The sequence below is a fragment of the Bos indicus genome, chromosome 15 (genome assembly GCF_029378745.1).
Source record: "Bos indicus isolate NIAB-ARS_2022 breed Sahiwal x Tharparkar chromosome 15, NIAB-ARS_B.indTharparkar_mat_pri_1.0, whole genome shotgun sequence".
NCBI classification, from domain to species: Eukaryota; Metazoa; Chordata; class Mammalia; order Artiodactyla; family Bovidae; genus Bos; species Bos indicus.
In genome coordinates, this window is record NC_091774.1 from 22,322,877 (window position 1) to 22,337,814 (window position 14,938).

The 14,938-nt window shown below is 38.7% G+C and overlaps 1 protein-coding gene across 4 annotated transcripts in view; it reads left to right on the plus strand.

The window, feature by feature from the left end:
- SIK2 (salt inducible kinase 2) overlaps positions 1-14,938 on the plus strand; it is a 129,987-nt gene that overhangs the window by 14,086 nt on the left and 100,963 nt on the right. For all 4 annotated transcript variants that reach the window (XR_011570818.1, XM_019974770.2, XM_070803392.1 and 1 more), the window contains exon 3: positions 2,295-2,358. Coding sequence is in view for 3 of the 4 variants with exons in the window: in XM_019974770.2 (XP_019830329.2) it covers positions 2,295-2,358 (64 nt within the window). In the remaining variant the exon portion in view is untranslated. The remainder of the gene's footprint in view (positions 1-2,294; positions 2,359-14,938) is intronic.

Below are 14,938 nucleotides of genomic sequence, written 5' to 3' on the forward strand. Positions count from 1 at the left end.
ATTAACCTTATTAAGGTATAATTTTTGTAAAATAAACTGCATGAGTTTCAAGTGTAAGCCATGCTTTTTAAAAGGAAGATTTTTCTCAGATTTCTAAAGAGTAATTTATGCTTAAGAATGGTAATGTAATACAAAATGTTTTATATTTCTATTAATATTTAGAATTTTTATATTAGAAAACTATTTTTAAGCTAAAATATTATAGTGTGCTTGCTAGTCTATAACTTTGCTCTCCAAAGTGCAGTGTGTGACCTTAGAGATGTGCTGTGCTCAGCCTATACTTGCTGTGGGAGCTGATTGTCAAATTTTCAGAAGTTTTGTGAGTCAGTTAACATGCTGATAGCTCAGAATCAGTGCTGGTAGGAGTATTTTTGCACTGCAGAAATTGGTTTAAAAGAGCCGTTTTCTCCCTCCGTGAGCTAGAGCCAGCACACTTTTGCATGCATGCGTGCTAAGGCACTTCAGTCATGTCCAACTCTGTGTGACCCTGTGGGCTGTAGCCCACCAGACTCCCCTGTCCATGGGATTCTCCAGGCAAGAATACCGGAGTGGGTTGCCATGCCCTCCTCCAGGAGATCTTTCAGACCCAGGGATCGAACCCACGTTTCTTACGTCTCCTGCATTGGCAGGTGTGTGCTTTACCACTAGCGCCACCTGGGAAGCCCAGAACACTACTCTGTGCACTCAGATTGGTTAGCACAAGTGTCCCTCGGGGTATAGTAAAAAAAAATTAGAAGCTCCAATTCTGTTTATCTTTTCTATTTATCTTCTTGTGTTCATTTTATAATGTATGTATTTATAAAATGGCGCAAGTATACAGTTTGTGTCTCTGCATGTATATATTCATAAATACATCTACATATGTGTGTGTGTGTACATTTACATGTACACATACATACATATACATATTTGGCTTTATTGAGAGAGATTTTGAGTTTAAACCTTGTGGAAACTGTTGGAGAGCATTTCCGTTAGCTGAGAATGAGAGACTATGGTGTATGTGCCACTCAAAACAATTCCTAAGGTTCTAAACTGCAGAGGGCCTCTTAAATCAAATTTATATCAGAGTACTTCTCCCTTTAAGCTGTTTTTTTTTTCCCTAAAGAGGATGCTTGTAATAAACTAATCACATGCTTAGAAGTCTGATGAACCATAGCCCAAACTGAGGTTAAAACTACTGTGATTCTTCAACTATACTTCAATTAATAAACAAAGCAAACAAACCAAAAGCTGCCATGATTCACACGATAATTCTGTGTTTATTTGAACTCCAGTAATCAGTTACATTGATTTACTGTTTGACTTGTTTAGACCCAGATTGTAGGTAGCCCTTAGTTTTCTAGCCTGTTTTAGGAACAGTCTTAAATCCGAATGTTAGAGCAAAATTGGTTTTTAGCCTTTCAGTAGATAGTAGTTAAATATTACATTTACTAGCATGTGCCAGTATGTATGTTCCTTTCTAGATTTAGAAAAACTAATGTAAATAAAAATGTATTGCAGTGGAACTGTAGAAGAAGATTTTGAACAATGTTTTAAAATAACAGTACTTTGTAAAAACGTGAAAGTGTAGTAAGAGGATTACCACACTGTGACAGATTAGCTAGGTTATAGGTCAGATTAACAGCTCTATTTTATTATTCGTTTCTTAATCATAATCTACCATATAACACAGCTAGAAAAGTCAGTGAGGAGGTTAAAAAGTTGTTCTTCAAAACTCCTATTATGTGTATCAGTATTTTTCAAACTTGAATGAGAATGATAGTCACCTGAAGGTGTGGTGAAAGTGTAAACCTGTGTCGGTAGGTCTGGCGTGGGGTCTGAGAGTTTATGCTTCTAACAGGCGTCTGGGCAGTGCTGCCGCTGCTGGTTGTAAACCACGTTGGAAGACGCACAATCTAGAGTTTTCACAAAAGTATTAGGATAAGGATATTGTCAGTCTTATAAACATCACCAGCTTCCGAATCGTCTATAACTTGATGCTTTTATTAGTTGTTTTAATTTAGGTAATTCCATAGAGGGCTTCCCTGGTGGCTCAGTAGTAAAGAATCCACCTGCCAATGCAGGAGACGCAGGTTCAATCTGTGGGTCAGGAAGATCCCCTAGATAAGGAAATGGCAACACATTCCATTATTCTTGCCTGGAATATCCTATGGACAGAGTAGCCTGGCGAGCTACAGTTCATGGAGTCGCAAAGTTGAACATGATTTAGTGACTAAACAACAACGGTTTCACAGAATGTTGTAGTAAATAGCAATCTTTTCCTGTCAAACTAATATGGAATTACTTATCAATAGGTAATGGAAACCAAAAGCATGTTGTACCTTGTGACAGAATATGCCAAAAATGGAGAAATTTTTGGTAAGCACATTTTTTTCAATCTTTTAATTTGAAAAATGTCAGTAAGCTTTTCGAATAGAGTATTTTCTATTAATTCTCCTACTTGCTTAAAAGTTGCTAATGTGAATTAGAAATTTTAAAGTATTATAATAAAATATACAGTAAGCTAAAAATATGGAATATAATTTGTTCTCTTGTATTTATGATATTAAAGCTATTGCTTAATTCTCTCATCTGTGTTAAAGAGATTGGAAAATCAAAGTTGAGGGAAACTTTCAGTCATACTGCAAAGGAGATTCTTTTAATCTTCCTTTTTACTTTCTTTACCGGGTAAAAGATAAGTCAACAAATATTTATTGAGCTTGTACTATGTCTCAGACATTGTACTAGGTGTAGGGGATACAGTGGTGACCTAAATAACAGTCCCTGCTGTTGTGGCTGTTAGCTTTAGCTGTAGGTCTCTGGAAAGTCACTAAACCTCTCTGGGACTCACAGTTTCTTTATTTCTTAATAAAAAGTATTTGATTAATTGGTTTGTATGACCCATTCTAACTCTTAAAATTATAACTATTTTATTGGTTCTAGCTTTCATCTATTTTATTGTTCCTTTATGGAATAAGAACACCCTAAATAGTCTAAATATTTGGTTTTTTAACCTAAGTCCAAAATTGTTTTTGAAATAGCTTTATTGAGGACTTCACATACAATAAATTGTGTGTACTTAATGTGAACAGTTTAATAAGTTTTCAGACACACGTGTGAAAGAAACCATCACCGCCATCAAGATAACCATCACTTCCCAAAGTTTCTTCGTAACCCTTTGTAATCTCTCTTGCCCCACTTCACCACTAGGCAAGCACTGATGTGTTTTCTGTCACTATAGATTATTTCTTCTGCAGTTTAAAGGTACTCATGTAGTCTGTACCTTTTCTTCATCTGGCTGCTTTCTCTCAGTATAATTATTTTAAGGTCCCTCCATTTAGTTGCACTTATCAGTGTATCATTTCATTTTATTGTAGGTTGTATAATTTTGTAAGTATACCCCGGGTTGCTTATCCATTTGTATGTGGATGGACATTTCAGTTGGCTTCAGTTTTTGGCTACTATACATGAATCACTGTGAACATTCATGTGTAAGTCTTTAACTTAGAGACTACCGTCAAATAATATTCACCGCTTAACATATAGTATATATTACTATGCTCAGTCACTCAGTCCTGTCCAACTCTTTGCAACCTCATGGACTGTAGCCTGTCAGGCTCCTGTGTTGACGAGATTTTCCAGGCAAGAATACTGGAGTGGGTTGCCATTTCCTCCTGCAGGAGATCTTCCCGATCCAGGGGTTGAACCCACATCCCTTGCATCTCCTGCATTGGCAGGTGGGTTCTTTACCACTAGCGAGAACCTTAAAATAATATACTTCTTCTTTTTTTAATTAGTTAACTAATTTGGCTGTGTCAGGTCTTTGTTGCGGCACCTGAGATCTTCATTGCGTCATGTGGGGGCGTGGGCTCAGAAGTTGTGCACGCAAACTTAGTTGTCCCATGGCATCTTAGTTGGCCCAGGGGTCGAACCCATACCCCCTGCATTGCAAGGCAGGTTCTTAATCACTGAATCACCAGAGAAGTCCTTGATGATATACTTCTGTTCAATGCCTCCTTGCCTTTATTGTCCTGTCATACATTTTATTTATACCTGTTTGATAAAACACAAAATGCAGTGTCGTCGTTTTTGTTTAAAAATTTAATTATGTTTTAAAGAGATTTCATTATTTTTAAAACTCATACATTTACTAGTGGACTTACCATTGACACATCCCCATATGTGGATACATGTTTTCTCATCTTTATTCTTTTATTTGGATACATACTTTTATCTGGCATCATTTTTCTTCTGCCTGAAGGACTTCATTTAGCATTTCTTACAGAGCGGGTCTGTTGATGAAATCTTTCAGCTTTTGTGTATCTAAAATAATCCTTATTTTGTCTGTTTTTAAATGACACTTGTACTGGATATGTAGTTCTAGGCTGACTTTTTTCCTTCAGTGCTTTAAAGATGTTGCCCCACTGTCTTCTCTTTTGCATTATTTCTGACAAGAAGTCTGCTGTCATTTTTTTCCTTTGTATCTCATATATAAAGTGTGCTCTTTTCCCCTGGCTGCTCCTAAGATTTTCTGTTTATCACTGTTTTTAACAGTTTGATTATGATGTGCCTTTGTATGGTTTTCTTCGTGATTCTTAGGTTTGCTGTTTGTTGCCTCTTAAATTTGTGAATGTTAATTTTTCATGAAATTCATTAAATTTTCAGTCATTATTCTTCTGGCTTTTTCTTCAGAGACTCCAATTACGCATATATTGGGCTGTTTAAAGTCCTCCCGCTGTTCACCGATTCTAATTTAGAAAATTCCTCTTTCTCTCTGCATTTCATTTTGGATGGCTATTATTATTTCTCTGTCTTCAAGTTATTTAAATTCTTTAGCTATTTGTTTCAACTAGAAGCTTCTTAACTGATGTTTTAATACAATTGTGTGGGCTTGAAGCCAAAAAAGTCTAGTTTACAGTGCTGGCTCCCCCATGTTAATTGTCTTTCAAGAAATCTTTATTGAAAACTGACTGTATACCACAGACTCTTCTGTGTGGGAAAAATTCCCCAATAAGGAAAACAGACAAAAATTCCTTATCTTAGGAACCTTAGGTTTTATTGTGGAGAGAGAGACAATATGCAAAATAAGTAAATTGTATATAGTATACTAGGTGGTAGTACATGCTATAAAAATAGAAAGGAAGGAAGGGGGCATGTGGAGTGGGAGAGTTGTTTGTGGTATGAGATAGAGTGGTCAGGAAAGGCCTTGCTGACATTTGAGCCAAGACTTGAAAGCAGTCATGTAGATGTAGGGAAATGAGAGAGATCCCAGTAGAGGAAGGAGTAAATGCAAAGGTACTGAGGCAGCAGTGTGCTTGGTGTGTTCAAGGAGTAGCAGGGAGGCCAGTGCAACTGGAAAGAAGCAAGCAAGAGGGAGGAGCCAGCAAGGAGGAACAGTAGGAAGGTCAGACAAGATCAGAAAGGTAGAGGTGAGGCAGCAGTGGGGCAGATTTGGGAGCTTTGCAGACCATGTAAGGATTGTGATTCTTACCTTCAGTAAAATTAGAGAACCATTCAAGAGGTATTTGAGCAAAGAAGTGATTGCATCTAATTTATATATATATGCGTACACACATATGTTTTTTTTTTTATGCTGCATCCCAGAGCTTGTGGGCCAAGAAAGATCTGTATAGTCAAAGCTATGGTTTTTCCAGTAGTCATGTATGGATGTGAGAGTTGGACTGTACAGAAAGCTGAGTACTAAAGAATTGATGCTTTTGAACTGTGGTGTTGGAGAAGACTCTTGAGAGTCCCTTGGACTGCAAGGAGAGCAAACCAGTCCATCCTGAAGGAGATCAGTCCTGAATATTCAGTGGAAGGACTGATGCTGAAGCTGAAGCTCCAGTACTATGGCCACCTGATGCAAAGAGCCGACTCATTTGAAAAGACCTGATGCTGGGAAAGATTGAAGGCAGGAGGAGAAGGGGACGACAGAGGATGAGATGGTTGGATGGCTTCACTGACTCAATGGACATGAGTTTGAGCAAGCTCTGGGAGATGGTGAAGCACAGGGAAGTCTGGCATGCTGCAGTCCATGGGGTCTCAGAGAGTCAGACATGACTGAGCAACTGGACAACAACAACAACTGAACAACAACAACAAGAGCTTGTGGGATCTAATTCCCCAACCAGGTATCAAACCCATGCCCCCTTATAGGAAGCACATAGTCTTAGCCACTGGACTACCATGGAAGTTAATATTTTTATAGCATCACTGGCTGCAATGAATAGATAGTAGTGAGCAGTAGATAATAGTGAGCAAGGATGGAAATGGGAGCCCAGGTAGGAGAGATAATGATGGCTCAGACCAGGGTAGCAGAAGTGTGCATGATGCTAAGTATGCTAATGGTATGTTTTGGATGAGTAGAATCAGTAGGACTTCTTGACAGATGAAAACCACCCAAATATTGAATATTAGGAAAGAGACCAATGTCTCATCCCTGAGGCAGTCAAACATTAAAAACTTGGAAAAATAGGAAGAACCAGCAAAGAAGAAAAGAAAACCAAGAGAACGCGGTGTCCTGGAAACCAACACATGAAGAAAGTGTTTTCAGGAGGACAGGGTGAGCATCTGTATCAGATGCTGCTGGGAGCCAAGAAAGATGAGGAGTGACATTTAAGCATTGAATTGGCCAAAGCTATGTTGAAGAGCAAATGAGAGAAGAAAACCGGAGAGAGCCAAATACACAGCTCTTAAAAGGATTTCTTCTTCACAAAGAGAGGGCAAAATAGGTGGGAGAAGGGAGTTGAGAAGGGCAATGGGGTCAAGGGAAGGACTTTGAAATCTTTATTCATTGGAATATTTTTTCAAGCTTTAGGCTGCAGTTTTATTGATAAACTAGAGAGAAATGGCTATTATGTGTTAGATGTCATTTTTATGAAAATGGAAAATTCTCAGTTACTCCTTCTTGCTAAGACCTTTGATGATTAAAGTTGGGTCACATTGTTTTATATAAATTGAAGCATAATTTTGAGATTTTTAATATAGAAATTTTATTTTGAATGTAAAATGGCCAGAGTAAATACGGAAGATAAGACACAGTAAGCTGTAGATTTAAGTAGTTGCAAGCAAAGCCAGTTTCTCATGTGGTACCCATGAGGACAGTAAAATAGAAGTGAGAAGATGCAGTCCATAGAATATTAATCAAGTAGTGAAAATATATATATAACATTCCCAGTCGATTCTGAGCTGAAAACCTTTTCAGTCTGTTTTAGATGACACAAATGTGATGTCGAACTATGTATGAAGAACTGTATGTTAAAATCTATTGTTCATGTTTATAATATTGAGGTTACTCTTTACAAATACACCTTTAGCGCCTCCTCTGTGCTGGAGGGCATTGTGGGCTTTTTTTTTTTTTTTTTTTTTCTTTTTTTTTGGCTGCTGGTGTGTCTTCACTGGGGCCCATAGGCTTTCCCTAGTTGTGGGACACGGGCTTAGTTGTCCTGCGGCATGTGGGATCTTGGTTGCATGACCAGAAATTGAACCCACATCCTTTGCATTGGAAGGTAAATTCTAACTACTGGACCACCAGGGAAGTCCCTGTGTTCTCCCCACAACACACACCTTTTTTTTTTTTTTTTTCCCATTCCCTTAGTTTAAAGGTTACCAGCAAGTCATACTTTGTGTTCTTGGAAAATAACTTGAAAATTAAATCCTGTTTTCCACAGTCATCACCCTTATCTAGGCTTTCATCACCTCATTTCAATTATGAAGACCTCATATTTTATCACCCTCTCTTTCTTTTCCAGTCAAGTACATTTCTGATATACTTCCTGTTTAATCTTCCCCAACTATTAGTTTTATTATATTACTACTGTGTTGTTTAACCGTTACTTACCTTCCTATTACTTATTGGATAAAATTCAGACTTCAGTCTGCAAATAGGGTAGCTCCACTAAGTAAATGAATGTGTCCAGTTATTCCTTACATAGGTCCACAGATGATCCTTAGTTATGGATAACCAGTTGCCTCAGTTAATAATCAGTCTTCCTTCCTTCTTCCCTCCCTCCCTCTCTTCTTCCATCTCTTTCTTTCCATCTTTCTTGGTCTGTATCTTTCTATCTTACAAGTTTTATTTTTATAAAAGTTAAACATGTACTTGGGTAAGAAGTTAAATAATTCTGCCAAATTTGTTACGAAAAAACGCCAGTTTTCCATCCTCTTCTCCACACCTATTTCTCTTTCACAGGGGCTGCTACTTGCACTTCTTTCAGCTGATTAATCAGATTTGCTTCCATTTTCCTAAGTAATATGATTATATTGCAGCTTCTGGCTTTTTCTGTTTAAGGCACAGTTTTTTGAATACTTCTTGAATTCTTTACCTACTCCTATAAGTAAGTAGCATATGTTAGAGAGGTGTGTAGGGTCAGTTGTGAAAAACCTTGAGTGTTTTGATAAAGGGTTAGGATGATTTGTTAGAGTGGGCAGCTGTGAGCCAAAAGGTGATGATGAGCCAAAAGGTAGTTATCTGTGTGAGGTCTTGCTTAGGAAGATAAATCCAACAGGGGTATGTAGTGTGAAGTAAAGGAGGAAAGAAGCCATCTAGGAGATTATTTTATTGTCTAGAGATAGGAGGCTGAATGCCTAGATTAAGATGTTAGTTGTCAGATTCTTATATGCAGAACTTATATGCAGAGTACATCATGCGAAATGCTGGGCTGGATGAAGCACAAGCTGTAATCAAGATTGCTAGGAGAAATATCAATAATCTCAGATATGCAGATGACACCACCCTTACAGCAGAAAACGAAGAAAAACTGAAGAGCCTCTTGATGCAAGTGAAAGAGGAGAGTGAAAAAGTTGGCTTAAAGCTCAACATTCAGAAAACTAAGATCATGGCATCCGGTCCCATCACTTCATGGGAAATAGATGGGGAAACAGTGGAAACAGTGTCAGACTTTATTTTTTTGGGTTCCAAAATCACTGCAGATGGTGACTTCAGCTATAAATTAAAAGATGCTTCCTCCTTGTAAGAAAAGTTGTGACCAACCTAGACAGTGTATTGAAAGCAGAGACATTACTTTGCCAACAAAGGTCTGTCTAGTCAAAGCTATGGTTTTTCCAGTAGTCATGTATGGATGTGAGAGTTGGACTATAAAGAAAGCTGAGTGCTGAAGAATTGATGCTTTTGAACTGTGGTGTTGGAGAAGACTCTTTGAGAGTCCCTTGGACTTCAAGGAGATCCAACCAGTCAATCCTAAAGAAAATCAGTTCTAAATATTCATTGGAAGGACTGATGCTGAAGCTGAAGCTCCAATATTTTGGCCACCTGATACAAAGAACTGACTCATTTGAAAAAACCCTGATGCTGGGAAAGACTGAAGGCAGGAGGAGAAGGGGACGACAGAGGATGAGGTGGTTGGATGGCATCACCGACTCAATGGACATGAGTTCAATGGAAAGGGAAGCCTGGCATGCTGCAGTTCATGGGGTTGCAAAGAGTCGGACACGACTGAGTGACTGAATGAACTGAACTGTCAGATTCTTGAGAAAAGATTTTAGGCAAGAGATATTTCCTAAATAACAGCATTTATTGAGTACTCCTTTTCATTGGGTGCTATTTAAAGTACTTTATATGAATTATTTATTTAAGCCTCACAAAAACCTTGTATAATAAGATAGGCACAGAAAGATTCAGTAATTTTTCCATAGAAAGTAAAGAAAGTTAAAGAAAGTTAAGTCGTTCAGTCGTGTCTGACTCTTTGCGACCCCATGGACTGTAGCCCACCAGGCTCCTCCATCCATGGGATTCTCCAGGCAAGAATACTGGAGCGGGTTGCCATTTCCTTCTCCAGGGGATCTTCCTGACCCAGGGATGGAACCCAGGTCTCCCACAATGCAGGCAGACGCTTTAACCTCTGAGCCACCAGGGAAGCCCTACACAGCAAGTATGTGGGAAAGTCTGAATTTGAACCATGCAGTTTCTGAGTCTATACATTAGTAATTATAATCTGTCAGTTCACAAGAGAGGAAAACAGAGAGAGTTACATTTTAAAGCAGATGTGATTGAAGAATATTTGTGATGTGGGATGACAGCAATAGAAAGACCTGGTTCCCAACTAGAAATTTACAAATTAGATTTTAAATGTGCTGTCAGAGATAACATCAGGACATCTAGTTTGATGTGAGCTGTTGGCAGTTGAAGATATAGAAGCAAATGACATTCAAAAGAGAACTTAAATTCAACAGAAAAAAGACAAACAACCCAATTTAACAATGTGCAAAAACTAGAACCAAGCACTTCACAAAAGAAGATATATTAATGGTCAATAAGCACTTGAAAAATTTCTCAACATAATTAATCACCAGAGAAATGCAAATTAAAAGTCACAGTGAGATAACATTACATATCAACTAGAATATTTTACATTTTAAAGATTATAGTAAATGTTAGTGAGAATCAGTTCAATTCAGTTCAGTCGCTCAGTCATGTCCTACTCTTTGCGACCCTATTGACTGCAGCACGCCAGGCTTCCCTCTCCATCACCAACTCCTGGAATCTACCCAAACTCCTGTCCTTTGAGTCGGTGATGCCATCCAACCATCTCATCCTGTCGTCCCATTCTCTTCCTGCCCTCAATCTTTCCCAGCATCAGGGTCTCTTCCAATGAGTCAGCTCTTGGCATCAGGTGGCCAAAGTATTGGAGTTTCAGCTTCAACATCAGTCCTTCCAATGAACACACAAGACTGATATCCTTTAGGATGGACTGGTTGGATCTCCTTGCTGTCCAAGGGACTCTGAAGAGTCTTCTCCAACACCATAGTTCAAAAGCATCAATCTTTGGCACTCAGCTTTCTTTATAGTCCAACTCTCACATCCATACATGACCACTGGAAAAACCATAGCCCTGATTATATGGACCTTTGTTGGCAAATTAATGTCTCTGCTTTTTAATATGCTGTCTAGGTTGGTCATAACTTTTCTTACAAAGAGCAAGCATCTTTTAATTTCATGGCTGCAGTCACCATCTGTAGTGATTTTGGAGCTCCAAAAAATAAAGTCAGCCACTAGTGAGAATATGAAGCAGCTAATATTCTCATATATTGCCAATGAGAGTCTAATGTGATGTATAGCAAATCAGAATAACTATTATTCAGTTTTTTAGAAAGTTAAGCATGTTTATCTACCCTGTTACTGAGCCATTCCATTCCTAGGTATTTACTCTAGAAAAATGAAAACAAATGTTCATAAAATGATTGTACAAGAATATTCATAGCAACCTTTTTCACAAACAGGAGCAACCCAAATGTCCATCTAGAAGAAAATGTATCTAAAACAAATTATGTATATAGGAATACAGTGGATGATGACACAGCAGTGAAAAGGAATGAACTACTTATACATGTAACAACATAAACAAATCCTACGTTATGCTGAGCAAAAGAAGCTAGACAGAAAAGAGTTTATACTGTTATGGTCCTCCTTACGTGAAGTTCTAGAACAGGCAACACTAATAAATGTGTAATGAGGTTGAAAAGTGGTTGTCTCTTTTCATTGTTTCTGGGGAGAGGGGAAAGTCGACTAGAAAGGGGTAAGAGGCAACTGTCTCAAGTAGTGGAAATGTTGATTTTTGTTTTGAGTAGTGGTTATACAGAGTATACCATGATCAGAACTTATCTAAATCACTGCCTAAAAATTTACATTTTGTTGTAATGCAAATTATAGCTCACTAAATCGTTTCTCTCAAAAAAAAGGGCGGGGGGGAGGTTTGGTAACATAGGTATAGATTTAAGAATTATCTATAGAAGTATGAGTGAAGCTTTAATTAATAATGAGACCTCAGAGAGAAGGCAGCTAAAAATTGAGTTTTTATTATGAAGGCAGGTTAGTAAAATGGACTTAGTGAAGTAGAAGAGTGTCTTGCAAAGTGAGGATAGTTTCTGTCCTTATTAGACAAGAGAGAAGTTTAGAATGAAGAGGAATATGTTTGGTCATTAAGAGATCATCAGTTGGAAAAAAAAATGGCAAGCTATTCCAGTATTCTTACCTGGAAAATCCAGTAGACACCTGGGGGGCTAGAGTCCAGGGGGTCGCAAGAGAGTCGGACATGACTTAGCAACTAAACAACAACAACAGCAAAGTTGGAAAAAACTAATGTGTGTGTGTGATGTTTATTTTTTACTTGGCCTAAGTTTGAAAGGATGAAGGTGAAAGCCAATTTAGTACAGTGTTTTTGGTCAAAAAAAGGAAGAGAGATCATCAGTGCTTTGAAGAGAGTACTTTTCAGTAAATTGGGAAATAAAGCCAAATTTCAAAAGGTTATGGACTTATGGATGGTGAGAAAAGGGAGAAAGGTATTATGAAACTTTTTTTGAGGCTTTTTTAAGGTAGAAAGGAGAAAAGGAAAAAACTGAGGGATAAATTGAGGTCTGTAGAATTCAGTATGTGTCACCACGGTGGTCTTAGTGTTTGAAGAAGCTAGGAAAGAAAAGAATATAGATAGGAAAGAAGAAACAGTTGGTGAAACAAGGTCCCAGGTTAGACAAGAAACAGCAGGATGAGGAGCACAGAGGGAATGGTCGGCTTAGAGGAGAGGAATTCCTCCTCCTCTGAGAAGGTGTGCAGGGGTGCGCGCTCAGTGAGAATTAAAGCTCGGACCAAGGACATGGCTACAAAGGCACTTTGGGGGACATAGAAGGAAGATGAGTTTGTTTGTATAGAATAGACTTAATTCTGTAGTGTAGCAAGTGAGACATCAGGGAAAGAACAACCCATAAGACTGTGGTGTGGGGAAGGGTTCAGAGCCGCTGGTGGTATTCATATGACAGCCAGGGGATGAATGAAAGTGTCGATCATTAGCTCTGTGGGAGCGCCTTCATGGTAGACTCCCAATGAGCAGTGCTTTCCAACCCGGGAGGGGAAACAGTAGACACCGTGAATGAGCCAGGCTGGGTGCCGGGAGGGGACGAGGCCAGAGGCCCGCACACGTTCCAGTGGCCAGTGGGATCAGCGTTAAGGTGGCTAACCGTGAGATCCGAGTTCAGAAGCGAGATGAGTGAAGCAACAAAGGAGTCTCATGAGCCAAGAAACAGAGCAGTGGAGCAGCTGAAGGTTAAGACGAGGGTGAAGTACTTTTGGGAGAAAAACCATGCGTATATGAAAAATAAAAACTCTAACCTTGAGTCTGTGCGTAGCTCGCGACACCTCGCCGCTTGCAGGTTCCCGTGTGCTTCCGGCGCTGACTGCCCTGACTGCCCTGCTCATTCGGGAAAGGCCTTGGGTCTTCGTCTCTCCTCACCCACTCCTTTGCATAGAGAGAGGTTTCCTGCGCCATCTGGTTTTCTTGCCTCATCTGACTAGGTTTAGGCCAAAAGAGTGATTTTGGTGGCATGCTGAGAATGCGTCTACAGTGCATGATTCATGCGTTATGAGGCTACAGGTCTTTATGCCCTTAATTTTTGTTTGGTTAATTAGATTGCACCTTATTCCGCAGATGATTGAAATAGCTTTAAATGAAAATAATACAAAAGCAATCATTCTAAAACAGAAACAAGAATAAAGAACTGAATCAGAATACCTATAAAACAGCTGTGGAAAGTGAAAGAAGAGAACACAAATACAGAAGCAGGAAGGGCCTAACAGCTTCCGGTTAGGCTCTAAGCTTTCTGGCTGTCAGATAAAAATAAGATGTAGCCCTCTACAGAATTTTATCTAAAAAAAAAGATACCTATTCTTCAAAGAAAGAAAAACATTATCTGGTAGTAAATTCTAGAATAAATTTTTCCTTTGAGGTTTCTAATAGCAGGTACTAAGTAAGCCATCTTTTTAAAACCAAAATCCAATTAGAACTGATAAAACTTTCCAGAGGCTTCCATTGTTTTTGGAATAAAGTCCAGGAACTTTAACAAGGCCAGTAAAGATGATTACGTGCTGTGTCTGAGCCTTAAAAACAATTACAACAAAGACTGTCGCTCCTTGGACATTGGCCATGTGTTGGACATTATGCTGTTCATTTACTGTGTCACTTTGTCCTCTCAAAAACCTTATAAGATAGGGACCACTAATATTTCCATTTTACGACAGAGGATACTGAGAAACAGGTTACACAGTTTGCCCAAGTCACACAGCACACAAGCAAATAATCAACATAACCAAGGCTTGAAGCCGGAGTGTGACTTGAGAGCCTGGGCTGTGAATGACCCCAGTGTACTAACTGGTTATGTGCCTTCTTAAAGTTTTTTTGAATTTAACAAGCTTCTTCTGTCACAGTGTCATTGCACATTACTGTTTCTTCTGCCTGAAGGATTCTGAGCCCTCCCCCTCATCCCCTTAAGCATGTCAATTAATTGAATCTTGAAGGATGTAATTGATTTAATCATAATGAATTAAATGATCATTAAAACTAGAAACAGGCAAAGCATGTAACAGTTTTGTCCACAATGGTGTATGGAACTGTTCTCCTTGATAGAGCTGCTGTGTTGTTCTGGTCCTGTGTTCCCTCCTTGCCTTTAATGGAAGTAGGAAGAATTTGAACCCTTGTCTTCAGTACTTTGGAAACTGGCTGGTGGACTTCTTACTAAGCTAATGACCACAAAACCCATAACTAGGCTAATCTTCATTTTGATTCTCAAAATAGAACGTGTGAATTTCTGATTCCAGATCTGTGTTCTCGTTGACCTGGAGCCCAGGAACAATTCTTTTCACTCTACATATTCAAGTCTTGTCTTTTTTAAAGGCCTAGTTGAAATTCCATCTCCTCAATAAAGTCTGTCTACACTGATTTCCTCTTTTGAAAGCATTTCAATCTCTTTCCTGTATAACTCACTTTAAAATTTGCCTACATAAAAAAATAAAAAAATAAAATTTGCCTACATACTGCCTTTCATTATTATTGAAGGGCTTCTTATGTATCTTTTTATCTCTGCTAGATTGTAAGCTCCTGCTGAGAACTTAGCACAATACCCAGCATTCTATAAACACCTGTCGGATGAATGGTGTAATAGTCTACTTTGACCT